General features: G+C 46.3%; 1 protein-coding gene across 3 annotated transcripts in view; it reads right to left on the reverse strand.

The window, feature by feature from the left end:
* Positions 1-11714, reverse strand: part of tnfaip1 (tumor necrosis factor, alpha-induced protein 1 (endothelial)) — a 28130-nt gene extending 16416 nt beyond the window's left edge. Inside the window, exons 1-4 of one of the 3 annotated variants that reach the window (XM_084314171.1) lie at positions 11508-11714; positions 10989-11057; positions 10484-10845; positions 8693-8865 (exon numbers count right to left, since the gene is read on the reverse strand). In XM_084314171.1, the coding sequence (XP_084170297.1) occupies positions 8693-8865; positions 10484-10730 (420 nt within the window). In that variant the 5' untranslated portion in view covers positions 10731-10845; positions 10989-11057; positions 11508-11714. Of the gene's footprint in view, positions 1-8692; positions 8866-10483; positions 10846-10940; positions 11058-11501 lie in introns of all 3 variants that reach the window. The other 2 variants (XM_084314173.1, XM_084314172.1) reach the window with 2 other exon arrangements.
* Positions 11715-13693: the final 1979 nt, after the last annotated feature.

Consider the following 13693-nt stretch of genomic DNA (forward strand, 5'->3'; position numbering starts at 1 on the left):
TCCCCCTGCGTCTCCTCTCTCCCCCTGCCTCTCCTCTCTCCCCCTGCCTCTCCTCTCTCCCCCTGCGTCTCCCCCTGCCTCTCCTCTCTCCCCCTGCGTCTCCCCCTGCCTCTCCTCTCTCCCCCTGCGTCTCCCCCTGCCTCTCCTCTCTCCCCCTGCGTCTCCTCTCTCCCCCTGCCTCTCCTCTCCCCCTGCGTCTCCTCTCTCCCCCTGCCTCTCCTCTCTCCCCCTGCGTCTCCTCTCTCCCCCTGCGTCTCCTCTCTCCCCCTGCGTCTCCTCTCTCCCCCTGCCTCTCCTCTCTCCCCCTGCCTCTCCTCTCTCCCCCTGCCTCTCCTCTCTCCCCCTGCGTCTCCTCTCTCCCCCTGCGTCTCCTCTCTCCCCCTGCCTCTCCTCTCTCCCCCTGCGTCTCCTCTCTCCCCCTGCGTCTCCCCCTGCGTCTCCTCTCTCCCCCTGCGTCTCCTCTCTCCCCCTGCGTCTCCTCTCTCCCCCTGCCTCTCCTCTCTCCCCCTGCGTCTCCTCTCTCCCCCTGCGTCTCCTCTCTCCCCCTGCGTCTCCCCCTGCGTCTCCTCTCTCCCCCTGCGTCTCCTCTCTCCCCCTGCCTCTCCTCTCTCCCCCTGCGTCTCCTCTCTCCCCCTGCCTCTCCTCTCTCCCCCTGCGTCTCCTCTCTCCCCCTGCGTCTCCTCTCTCCCCCTGCCTCTCCTCTCCCCCTGCGTCTCCCCCTGCCTCTCCTCTCTCCCCCTGCGTCTCCTCTCTCCCCCTGCGTCTCCTCTCTCCCCCTGCCTCTCCTCTCTCCCCCTGCCTCTCCTCTCTCCCCCTGCCTCTCCTCTCTCCCCCTGCGTCTCCTCTCTCCCCCTGCGTCTCCTCTCTCCCCCTGCCTCTCCTCTCTCCCCCTGCGTCTCCTCTCTCCCCCTGCGTCTCCCCCTGCGTCTCCTCTCTCCCCCTGCGTCTCCTCTCTCCCCCTGCGTCTCCTCTCTCCCCCTGCGTCTCCTCTCTCCCCCTGCCTCTCCTCTCTCCCCCTGCGTCTCCTCTCTCCCCCTGCGTCTCCCCCTGCGTCTCCTCTCTCCCCCTGCGTCTCCTCTCTCCCCCTGCGTCTCCTCTCTCCCCCTGCGTCTCCTCTCTCCCCCTGCCTCTCCTCTCTCCCCCTGCGTCTCCTCTCTCCCCCTGCGTCTCCTCTCTCCCCCTGCCTCTCCTCTCTCCCCCTGCGTCTCCCCCTGCGTCTCCTCTCTCCCCCTGCCTCTCCTCTCTCCCCCTGCGTCTCCTCTCTCCCCCTGCGTCTCCCCCTGCGTCTCCTCTCTCCCCCTGCGTCTCCTCTCTCCCCCTGCGTCTCCTCTCTCCCCCTGCGTCTCCTCTCTCCCCCTGCGTCTCCTCTCCCCCTGCCTCTCCTCTCTCCCCCTGCGTCTCCTCTCCTCTCTCCCCCTGCCTCTCGCGTCTCCTCTCCTCTCTCCCCCTGCCTCTCCTCTCCTCTCTCCCCCTGCGTCTCCTCTCCTCTCTCCCCCTGCGTCTCATCTCTCCCCCTGCGTCTCCTCTCCTCTCTCCCCCTGCCTCTCCTCTCTCCCCCTGCGTCTCCCCCTGCGTCTCCTCTCTCCCCCTGCGTCTCCTCTCTCCCCCTGCGTCTCCTCTCCGGGTATGGGCAGGGTAATAGATGACAAAATTGTATCTGAATATAGAAATACGAGAAGAATAAGCAGTGTAAACAATATAATTAACTCTGAAAGATTTACAGTATACACAAGGTGCAGGTGAGGGTCTGTACCCTAACTGATATTATATACGTCATACATTATAGTCTGTGCAGGTTTTGTTGGGTAAGGGTCAAGGGTCAGAGTTCTGCAGCCGTTAGTTCTCCAGCTGCTGGCAGCAGTCCGTGCCCATAATGCTCAAAGTGAATCCCCTTGAGGAAAAGTCTAAAAGACACTAATGAATCGCTTGCCTTTAAAAAATATATATACACTGTCGTGTTCATTCATAAATTACCGGGGACGCGTTGGGACGAGCTGAACGAGAGATACCGATTCAAAAGTGGGCCCGATTCCATGACGCTCGCTGCCGTGCAATCTGTCCCCATGGAAACAAGACTCGCCTGAACCTTGGCTCGCCGGCTTGAGCACTGAGCTCAGCGTCCAGCAGGCCTTACTATGAACATCTGTCAACGTGATGCACAAGCGCTGCTCCGTCTCCCGCGCAGATGGCACAGAAACCAGCCCTAACGCCCCGGCCTGCAGGCGTGAGGACACACACACACCAGGGTTTCCGTTAGAAAAAATTGTTGCCGGTCTCCGTGACCTGCAAGATTTCAATCTACCGGACAAATGAGATTAATTCCGGTCATAGTTTATTGAGCTTTAAAACAATTGATAGGCAGGCTATATAAAGAATGTCATCCTCAAGGCATGTAGATTTATAATATTATTACTTAAAACGAGGCTACTTTTGCGTATACAGTCATTAATATATTCCAAATAAAATAAGTCCCTCGATACTCCGTGCTGCTGCTGACTTGAAATAAAATAGACCGCGTATGTGGGCAGTCGGTCCGACACTAAACAGCAGTCTGTTATAATCACATTTTTATGAGCTAACGAATTCCGTTATATTGGACATTTGTATTAATTATATCAAGCGAAGAACTGAGAAATTTTGCAGAGAGAGACGGCAACATTATCGTGGGTTTGCGTGATGTATATCTCCACCTCCCAACGACTTGGTGCTGGTCATAATGTCCGGTGAAAACAACTCCCTCCAAGCACAACTTGACCACCCGAACCGTACCAAAACAGGCCAAAATTAAATAGCCCATGCGACGAACGATTCATTACATTCGTTTCATCGTTGCTCCACCAAGCAGCCGGTCCAACAATGAAAGCTGTTATCAGCGCGAGCCGGCCGCAGTTAGTTTGCAAGAAGCATCCAGCTGCAGACCCGCAGAGCAGCTTTCCAGGTCTGGGGACCGCACTGTGCCAGCAAAGCTGGTGGGTTCTGTGGGTCTGCAGCTGCATGCCTTCCGCAAATCCAGCAGCAAGCTCTCGCTGAGCAAAGCAACGACAACAAACGCAATGATTGTTTCGTTCATCGCATAGGCCACCCAACTCCAGCCCATCCAAATACAATTCAAATAATCAAACTGTGCCCAGAGGGAACTATTTTCACCGGACACTATGACCGGAGAGATTAAATATGTCGGACTTCAACAGATTTTGCCGGTCAAATACCGGTAATTACCGGCTAACGGAAACGCTGACACACACACACACACACACACACACAGGGGTCCACAGCCAATCAAAACTGCCCGGCTGAGGAGGACCTGCAGCCTCGCTGAATAGCACTTATTGTTAATGCTGTGGAACAAAGTACTGCAGAGTTTGGAAAAGTGTTGTTAAGTGATGAGTAGATGATGAAAGGAGCCCGCAGCGAATGACCTAAGGAGAGCCGTGTAGTGGTGGGCAACAAGGTCTGCGGAGGACTGAGCCATGTAGTGGTGGGCAACAAGGTCTGCGGAGGACTGAGCCATGTAGTGGTGGGCAACAAGGTCTGCGGAGGACTGAGAGCCGTGTAGTGGTGGGCAACAAGGTCTGCGGAGGACTGTGAGCCGTGTAGTGGTGGGCAACAAGGTCTGCGGAGGACTGTGAGCCGTGTAGTGGTGGGCAACAAGGTCTGCGGAGGACTGAGAGCCGTGTAGTGGTGGGCAACAAGGTCTGCGGAGGACTGAGAGCCGTGTAGTGGTGGGCAACAAGGTCTGCGGAGGACTGAGAGCCGTGTAGTGGTGGGCAACAAGGTCTGCGGAGGACTGAGCCATGTAGTGGTGGGCAACAAGGTCTGCGGAGGACTGAGCCATGTAGTGGTGGGTAGAGATGTTCCGATACCATTTTTCCCTTTCCGATCCGATTCCGATACCTAAGCTTTGGGTATCGGCCGATACCGATATTTATCCGATACCAGTGCATAAAAAAAAAAAAAAAAAAAATTATATAAATTATACCTTTTTTTTTTTTTCAGATACTGTTATACTGTTTTTTAGTAATAACTAGAACGTATGGTATTTAGTCAACAACAGGTGATTGTATAGATTTGTATTAGTATCATTAATCAATGAGTATGGGCTGCAGCACTGCAGATATACCCTACTCCAATGATCCACACGGACATTAAACGGTGTTGCACTCGCTACTAAGTGGCTCTGCAGATATACCCTATTCAGTCTGTAAGCTAGAGGCATATAGAACGTTCATTTTGTGATTTTTGATGCAAAATAAATATTCAACATTCTCTTTTGAAACTCCGCCTCAGACTCTTATCCTTTGGCACTTGCTGTACTTTGCTTGCAGGTCTGCAGCCATTATTGCTGGATTATGAGTAGCACCAACTTTAGACACGGTAACGTTATCAAGCTAAGCTAACTGACCTAGCTCGTCTTCCCGCATTGACATTTGATAACGTTAGTAATAGTCAGCTAACGCTAGTCCGTAGCTACTTAACTTAAATACAATTCACCGTGGGTGCATTATTGTTGATAGACGGTCACGGACAGTGTTAGGTCCTGGAGAAAGGACAGGCGATCATCTGATTTGATGTAACGTTAAAGCGGATGTTGTTCCAACTAGCTATCTTTCCAGCTAATGCTATCATAACACCAGCCAAACACATCCCGATTCCCGTCCGAGCTCCCCGTCACACCGCACTGTCGGGGACAATGGAATTTAAGAAAGTGTATCTGCTGTTAAAATGACACAGCATCACACTTTAAAACATGTTCATTTTATAATCCTCACTCTCCGCAGGACTCCCCCTGCATTTATTACATCATGGGATCGGAGGCTAGAATTTACGTGTACTCGCCGATACCGATACCAGCATTTTAGGCAGTATCGGCGGCATTTCCGATACTGGTATCGGTATCGGAACAACTCTAGTGGTGGGCAACAAGGTCTGCGGAGGACTGAGCCATGTAGTGGTGGGCAACAAGGTCTGCGGAGGACTGAGCCATGTAGTGGTGGGCAACAAGGTCTGCGGAGGACTGAGCCATGTAGTGGTGGGCAACAAGGTCTGCGGAGGACTGTGAGCCGTGTAGTGGTGGGCAACAAGGTCTGCGGAGGACTGCGAGCCGTGGTCGTTTTTGAGTGATCCAAAACAAGCTGTGAATCCTCAAGCAACAATACCCGTTTAGAGACAAACAATATCCTTGTGTTAGCGCTTGATGTCAACCTCCTGTAGAAATAGCCAGAAGGTGCTGGGTAAGATATCACAATACTTCAAGCATAATGCGATAATATTGTGATCCGTTCATCCTTTTACAATTAGAGTTGGTTATCGTTGGAAAATGTTTGGCACAGGTTCCAATACTTCAAATTCGATAGAAGTTCGAAAACAATATATTTTTTTCGAATACATTTCTTTCTTGAATGAAAGCACATTTAGGGAAGGGTGTTTTTTGATGCCCAACCTGCTCATGGTGCACAGATATCAGATGCTGTCATTTGATTTGATTCATTACCGATTTACTGCAGTAAAAAAGCTGAACTAATCTTCCTTATACAGCCTTGACAAGTAAATAGGAATATCTATACTTGAAGAATACTGATGGGTGAAATTACGATATCATACTGAAACACGTAAATAAGAATATACTGTAATTACTTTGAAGAGCATTGATGTGTGAAATGATTAAGATAGTATACTGAAACATCTAAATAAGAATATTGGTACTTGAAGAATATGGATGGGTGAAATTATATTATACTGACAACATGTAAATAAGAATATAGTCACTTTGAAGAGTATTGATGTGTGAAACTATTATATTATACTGAAACATGTAAATAAGAATATCTTTACTTGAAGAGTATTGATGTGTGAAACTATTATATTATACTGAAACATGTAAATAAGAATATCTTTACTTGAAGAGTATTGATGTGTGAAACTGTTATATTATACTGAAACATGTAAATAAGAATAGTCACTTTGAAGAGTATTTGTTGTGAAGGGCCAGATTAAACTGAGAATATCCCTTTATCGTTTGATATACTTTGTATATTATTTATATATATACACGGAATATCCCTTTACCTGCGTTCAGACCAGAGTAATATTCGCTCTCCTATTGGACAGCGCCCCCAGGCGCCAGCACGCAAGCCCCCAACGGCAAGTTCAAAGACAACTGCAGGCATGTCAGAACATGCCCGGAGTCAGCGTAGTAATACGAGACAAGGACTGAGGTTGGGACTAGATATTCACTTAAGTATATATATTGGCGCATGTGCGAACAGCAGCAGTTCGTCTAAGTAGCCGTTTCATCAAGTTCGGTAAACAGTGAAGTGAGCAACCTTGCGTCTAGACAGAGCGTTGAGAACCGCGTGCGAATAGAATGGTAAAGTGTCAGAGTTTAATGAAGTAACGTTGAGTTCGACTTAATCTAATGTGAAGTAAATAGTAGATCATTTATTGTATATCGTGCGGCCACAGTTCTTTCGTGTGTAGCATTACCCAGCGGTTCGTCGTGTCTTTAGCTAGTGTACTTAACCAGGCTGTGTGGCCTAAATACGTCGCCCACACCCGAGGAGTCCTAGGCGGAGAACCGTTGGACATGTACACAGGAGAATCGGCGTCGGCGATTGCAGAACCATTCCTGGTTGGATTATATTGATTTGGGACGTGACCACCGGAGAAGAGCATCGTTGATTTCCACTATCGTTTGGGATTTAACCTCGTGAGGATTACAACTCGGGCCTGCCTCGTGGACGGGGCTGGCTAGCTGTCATCAATGCTGTCGGGCATTTGGATTACAACTATTGCTTTTGCTGCTGATCAAGGGAGTTTACAAGGACCGACTCCTGTACCTGGAGTCTCTTTATTCCTCATTGAATCAGACGGAGTACCCGAACATTCCTCTACCCTCCAGGCCTTACACCCCGGAGGGAACCCATCGTCTCCAGTCGGTACCAGTGTTGCCCTATATAATTGCTACTATACAACAGGTGGCGTCAACTTAGACCCATCGTAGGATTCCTGCTATTCTTAGTGACTTATGCTCTTGACTGACTTTACGTATATTCTTCGCCATACAAGCGCGACCCTAATTCTCATTCTGTAACCTAACGTTGCCTAATAATAATAAATTACCCTCAAATACTATTTCTGTGTCAATGCCGTGTTCTTGTGGGTGTTCACTATCTATATTTGATGTACTGACTGGCCAGTAATTAAAGTACATAACTAGCAGTGGTTTAATCTAGAGCCATATGAAATCCGTTTTATTATTTTCCAAATTCCATTTAATTTTTTCCCAAATTCCATTTTTTCCGTTTTAATATTTCAGAATTCTGTATTTTGCCTTTTATGCTCATTTTACCATCAGAAATAGTGTCTAATAAGTGGGAATGAATAAATGTCCACAATTGAATAAGATATAACAGTCCATTTAATGTTTTTAAGTGCTTCAACTCAGAAATACAGTTCAATTTTACACAATATTTTTCAATTAATATTGTGACAAAATAAAAATACATATTTCAAGTGTAAACAATAGATACAGCTAGCTACTACTGACATTATCACAATGACAATGTCAGTAACCTAGCTATATCTATTATATTGTGATGAAATATAGTAATGCATAATTTAGGCACCTTTAGTTTAGTTTATTTCGTTTATAAAGGACAGTGTATAATGGCAAACGTTTGCATTAAACAAATGGATGAGTGCACCAGATTTAGCAAGAAGCTATCATTTCCATCTATAGTCCTATGTACTGTAACGTTTCATAGCTATTTAAGTTTATTTAGATTATAAAGGGCAGTGTATAATGACAATAGTTTGCATTAAACAAATGGATGGGTGCACTAGATTTAGCAAGCAGCTATCATTTCCATCTATAGTCCTATGTAATGTAACGTTTCATAGCTATTTAAGTTTATTTAGATTATAAAGGGCAGTGTATAATGACAATCGTTTGCATTAAACAAATTGATGGGTGCACCAGATTTAGCTAGAACTTCTAGAAGCTATCATTTCCATAGATAGTCCTATAACGTTACATAGCTATTTAAGTGTATTTAGTTTATAAAGGGCAGTCGTTTGCATTAAACAGAATTAGCAAAACACCTTATCACCGGAGGCATAAAAGTCATTAGGATACTGTTCTGCTCTGAATTGAGGGCTTATTGTGGAATAGTTTAGCTTCTTGACGATGTTAACACAAGCAGCCAGACGCTTGAGCACGGCGGCTGTGTTGTGTGTAACACGCTGTAGCGTCCCCGCCTCCCCGGTCGCGTGTACACCAAACGTTCCACCCAAAAACGAAATTTCAGTCCAGATTAGGCCAAATTCTGCAATATTCCACGTTTTGCAGTTGATTCCATTTTTATTGGTTAATTCCGCGATTCCGTCCGCGATTCCGTGAACGCGGATTTCATATGGCTCTAGTTTAATCTATCACAATCTTTAATACAGTCAGGGTTTTGTAACCCCTCAGTTACAGTATTGATGTGTGAAACTGTTATATTATACTGAAACATGTAAATAAGAATATAGTCACTTTGAAGAGTATTGATGTGTGAAACTATTATATTATACTGAAACATGTAAATAGGAATATCAGTACTTGAAGAATACTGATGGGTGAAACCATTATGATAATTATACTGTATGTCATGCCCATGCCCCCCCATGTGTGGGTGCCGTGTGCTCTGCTGACCTGCTGGCTGCCCTGGCAGAGTTCCACCAGGCCCTCCAGGAGGTAATACTTGGCTTCGGCCAGCAGCTCCAGCACCGCCTGGCGTCCCTTGGGCAGGGAGACGCTGCCCTCGTCCCTCAGGTAGTCCAGGACGCTGCCGAAGTGCTTCCCACAGCGGTCGATCAGGATCCAGCCTGGGCAGAGCAGAGCAGACGGCAACAGTTGTTCAAATAACGGACACACACACCAGCATAAGGCCTTCAGTCTGTGATGATGGTTAGGAGGTACTTGTTCTGGCCTGGTGGAGGTCAATGATTGTCACTACCAACAACAATTCTGAGTAGCCATGTGGACGCTTCATTTTGGCGATATCGACGCAGGGTTCCCACAGACATTGCAAAATTAAATTCAAGGACTTTCAAGTACTTTTTCCAAGCAATTTTTCATTTTAAGGGATACAATTCACGTTTAAATGCTGTTTTTATAGAAAACAAAATCGGATCCAATATTTATGGCTTAAAAAAAACAAATTTCCGACAATTAGTTACACTTTAAATGAAAGATTAATTTCTTGATTCAGAACAATTTTATCATGGATGAACAAAACTTTCAATGAATGGTTGATTTGAATTTCAAGGACTTTTTAAGCACCTTGTTAAAAAAAATTGGCTGTTTAAGGAATTCCAGGCCTTGACTTTTTTTGGTCAAAATTAAGCACTTTAAGCACTTCAAGAACCTTGTGTGAACCTGTCGATGTTACAGCAGCACGGTGGTCTCACAGCAAGAAGGTCCTGGGTTAAACTCCTGCTTGTTTCAAGTTTCTTTAATAGTTGTCATACAGAAGTACAGAATACTTTTGTACAAAATGCTTCTTACTGTTGCGCTCCAGAGACAGTAAGAAGCATTTTGTACAAAAGTATTCTTGGGGACCAGGTTGCCGGGTTTCCAGGTACCCAGGTGATGTATCTCCTAGGCCTTTTTTTTTGTGGAGTTTGCATGTCGTCTCCCCGTGCTCGCAAGGGTTTCCCCTCCAGAAAACAGAGATAAACCCAATGGACAAACATGCAGAACAGATCCCTGATGAAGACGCCCCAGGCTGCAACCCATGTCTGCTCCCGGCTTCCCTTGGGGAAGGACAACGGGATGGGTCAAGTGCAGAGAAGACATTTTATCTGCGACCCCAAAAACAAAATGCATGTGTGTGTGTGTGTGTTCTTATGTGTCGCCCATCACATGTGTGTGTTCGTCTGTTCGGATAATAGTTGTGTGTGTATATATATATATATATGCAGTCCATTTACCGTTCATATCTGTTTTTTGAGAAGGGATGGATTATCAAAAGCATGCTATTCAAACCACTGGGTTCTGAAAGACATATTTCTGTCAGGAAAGACATACACCACAGGATGAAGGAGATCAATCAAAATTATGATATTAGTTTGCGATTTAGAGATGATCGGACATAAATCACCACATGAAATATTACATCATAGTACATCACATGAAATAGTACATCATTAGTACATCACATGAGATAGTACTGTACATCATAGTACATCACATCACATCACATGAAATATTACATCATAGTACATCACATGAAATAGTACATCACATGAGATAGTACTGTACATCATAGTACATCACATGAAATATTACATCATAGTACATCACATCAAATAGTACGTCCCACACTTTTACAGAACCATCAGAAACCTTGACACCAGATTTGTGTGTTATGAAATGTTGTGCCTCTCTCAGAACTAAAACATAGTTCCGTCTGAATGAAAAGTACCCCGTCACTGTGCTCACCTTCTCTGTCCGTGAAGACCTCCTTCTTGCCACTGAACATGGCCTTCAGCATGGAGTCGTGCCGGGTCAGCACCGACAGCGTGGTGTAGAACAGGGTGCCCCCCACGTTGAGGCGCACATACTTGCTCCCCAGGCCCCCGGCTCCTCTGTAGCTGCAGGTCTTGGTCTTGGGACAGGCCAGAGGGGGGGTCGGGGAGCGGGAGTCGGCCTGGGAGTGAAGCCGGTGCAGGCAGCTCTCCCCGGACATGTCCCTCTGGAGATAGATGACCACCGTGCAGACAGAGGGACGCAGGTCCCCCGCCGTGGTGCCGGCTCCCGGGGAGGCCACTACAGCCTCGCGCCGCTCCAGATCATTACAGTACCTGCCGGCGAGAGAGAGAGAGACAGCATCCTTTGGTACAACGCTAAAATAGGAATGTTTGATGAAACACAGTTACAGTAGTCAAGGAGAACGCACGGTAGCTAGGAGCATGCCCCACAATAGAAGGGAGGAAGCCACACACACCCAATCGGTATCGTCCCCTCTTACTTCCCTTTCCCCTGGAATGGAATGTGGCTGGGGCTGGACAGGAAACTAGATCAGAAGGGAACAGAAGAGAGAGAGGGGGGGGGGGGGACTGCTATGAGAAAAAAGGACAGATATTACTAGTGTAGTGGTGACCACTGGTAGTGGCCATGGCTGCTGTATATTTGGTACTGCCAGATGTGTTGCTCTCCACCACAAAGGCACTAGTGGAGCCAAGCCAACTAAACTTCTCAAAAGTCTAATGTAACTTAGCTAGACAGCTAGTGATGCTAACGTTAACCATGTCTAAGTAACGTTGTGGGCCTTTCCCTGGGTGACAGACGGGGTCCATGCCTGGCTGAACTAACACAGAACATACTCGTGGCGAGCATGTTAGAACTTTGGAGCACTTTACTCAACGTTAGCTACGGTAGCTGGTTTCATTATACTGATGCCAATCTGTCGTTAGGTTAACTTAGCTCGCTAGCTAGCGTTACGATCAAAGTAACTCACCCGCACCTTTTGTGTCGTGTTTTTGTTTGTTGGCAACGTTGGATCTAACAGTAACGAGCTAACGCTAACCTACGTTAGTCAACGTTATCCTAGCTAACGGTTAGCTCATTTAGTTGCCATTGTTGGACGTATCTCATCATTAAAGGTAACGTTTGTTTAGCTAACAAGCTTAACTTGCTAGTATCATCAAGCTCGTCATTTGGCTGACGGCAAATATTTAACCTGCTGGCTAATGAGCAAACATCATCAACACGGTACTCCACCAGAGGACGGGCAGTCGCGTCTCTACAATTCGTAGCCGCATTTCTGCAGACCCCTCTCTGATTGGTTGAACTCTATTTTTGCAGACCCCTCCCATTTCTGCAGACCCCTCTCTGATTGGTTGAGCGAAGCCCCTCTCTGATTGGCCCCCCGCATGAGCCGAGACAAGCTCCTCTAGCCAGGAGTCGAAACTCCGTTAACTCCAGAGAGAGAGGCTGAACGCAATTTATACGCATGGAAGTATTGATTACGCCATAACGAATCATTAAAAAAATATACCGTTAACTGGAATATGTTGTGTGTGCCTTTACACATGTTGGATAGGATTATGTAATTGGTTTGTATAGCGTCGCGTATAACGTTATTTCGCGTGACTTCACGGTTTATTCACATTTCACAACACAGCCAGCGGTCAACTTGTTTACACTCCCCACTTACTGTACAATGTAACATTTAGATTAACCCAGTTGTCTATCTGTATGTCATATGTTACGATGAATTGAAAATGGGGGACCCTGATGTAAACAAGACGAAAGTCTTTCTCTGGGGTCTGCATTCCCTTAACAATTGTATGTATTGAGCTGTACTGTGTACTGTATACCCATTCTGCAATCTGTTAATAAAGTTTTCAATCAATTCAATCAATCAATAACTAGACAGTTACAATATAACATTTAGATTAATTAACCCAGTTAATGCCTTAAGAGAGAGAGGCTGGTGGTCAAGTCAAGAGTTATTTGTCACAAGTTGTTTATTAGCCTAGACATTTTCAATTCATCATCTTGTTTACATCAGGGTCCCCCATGTTGATTGATTGATTGAAAAGTTTATTAACAGATTGCAGAATGGGTACAGTACAGTACATCTCAATACATACAATTGTTAAGGGGATGCAGACCAGAGAAAGACTTTCGTCTTGTTTCCACCAGGGTCCCCCATTTTCAATTCATCATAACATATATGACATACATGACATACAGATAGACAGTACTGCTACATCTATACATTTATGACATATCAGATTTGCAAATACAGTACTGTTTGTGATACAAAAGTGTCCAGAAAAGGAGTGTATATACATTTGGCGTAGAAACTGTACATTGGAGGAGGTTGGTGGGGTGGGGTTGGGTGAGGGCTGTACATTGGAGGTGGGGGGGGGGGGGGTTGGGTAGGGGACACACACACATTTTACACTGTACATTGGAATATTGACAAAGCCTTACTTGGTCATTTACTGTACAACTAGGTTAGGACATTTGTAGGGGCCAGTTTCGAATTGCAGTCTCACGTAGGTGTTTTTTGAGAGTGTTTTTGAAGGTGGGTAGTGATTCACATTCCTTTACAGCTTTAGGCAGGGCGTTCCACATTGATGTGGCATAATTGCGAAACGTGTTTAGTCCCTTGTTTGAGCCGAATCTGGGTTTTACATGATTTGTGGAGCTCCCTCTGGTGTTGTGATCGTGGTATTCACTGACCTTTGGGAAGTATTTTGACATGTACATGGGTACCTTGGTCGCGTAGTGTATCTTGTAGACCAGGCCCATTGCAAGTTGCTGTACTCTGTCGTCTACTCTAAGCCATCCTAGGTTGTCAAAGTGGGCAGGGGTGAGGTGGGTTCTAGGAGTCAGGTCAAGTAGTAGTCTGACTAGCTTGTTTTGAGATGTTTGTAATTTGTTTTTTAGTGCCTTTGAGGTGCTTTGGTACCATGAGGTGCAAGCATAGTCGTAGTACCCTTGAATGAGTGCTCCTGCTAGAGTCTTCAGGGTATTCTTGTTTACCAGAGAGGAGATCCGGTACAAGAATCGCGTTCGTTGGTTGACTTTTTTTATTACATTGGATGCCATTTTGTCACAGGAAAGATTAGCCTCTAGGATGGAACCCAGGTAGGTAATTTCATCTTTCCTTGTGATAATATTGTCACCCACTGTAAC

This window comes from Notolepis coatsorum (assembly GCF_963971535.1).
Source record: "Notolepis coatsorum genome assembly, chromosome: 1".
Taxonomy (NCBI): Eukaryota; Metazoa; Chordata; class Actinopteri; order Aulopiformes; family Paralepididae; genus Notolepis; species Notolepis coatsorum.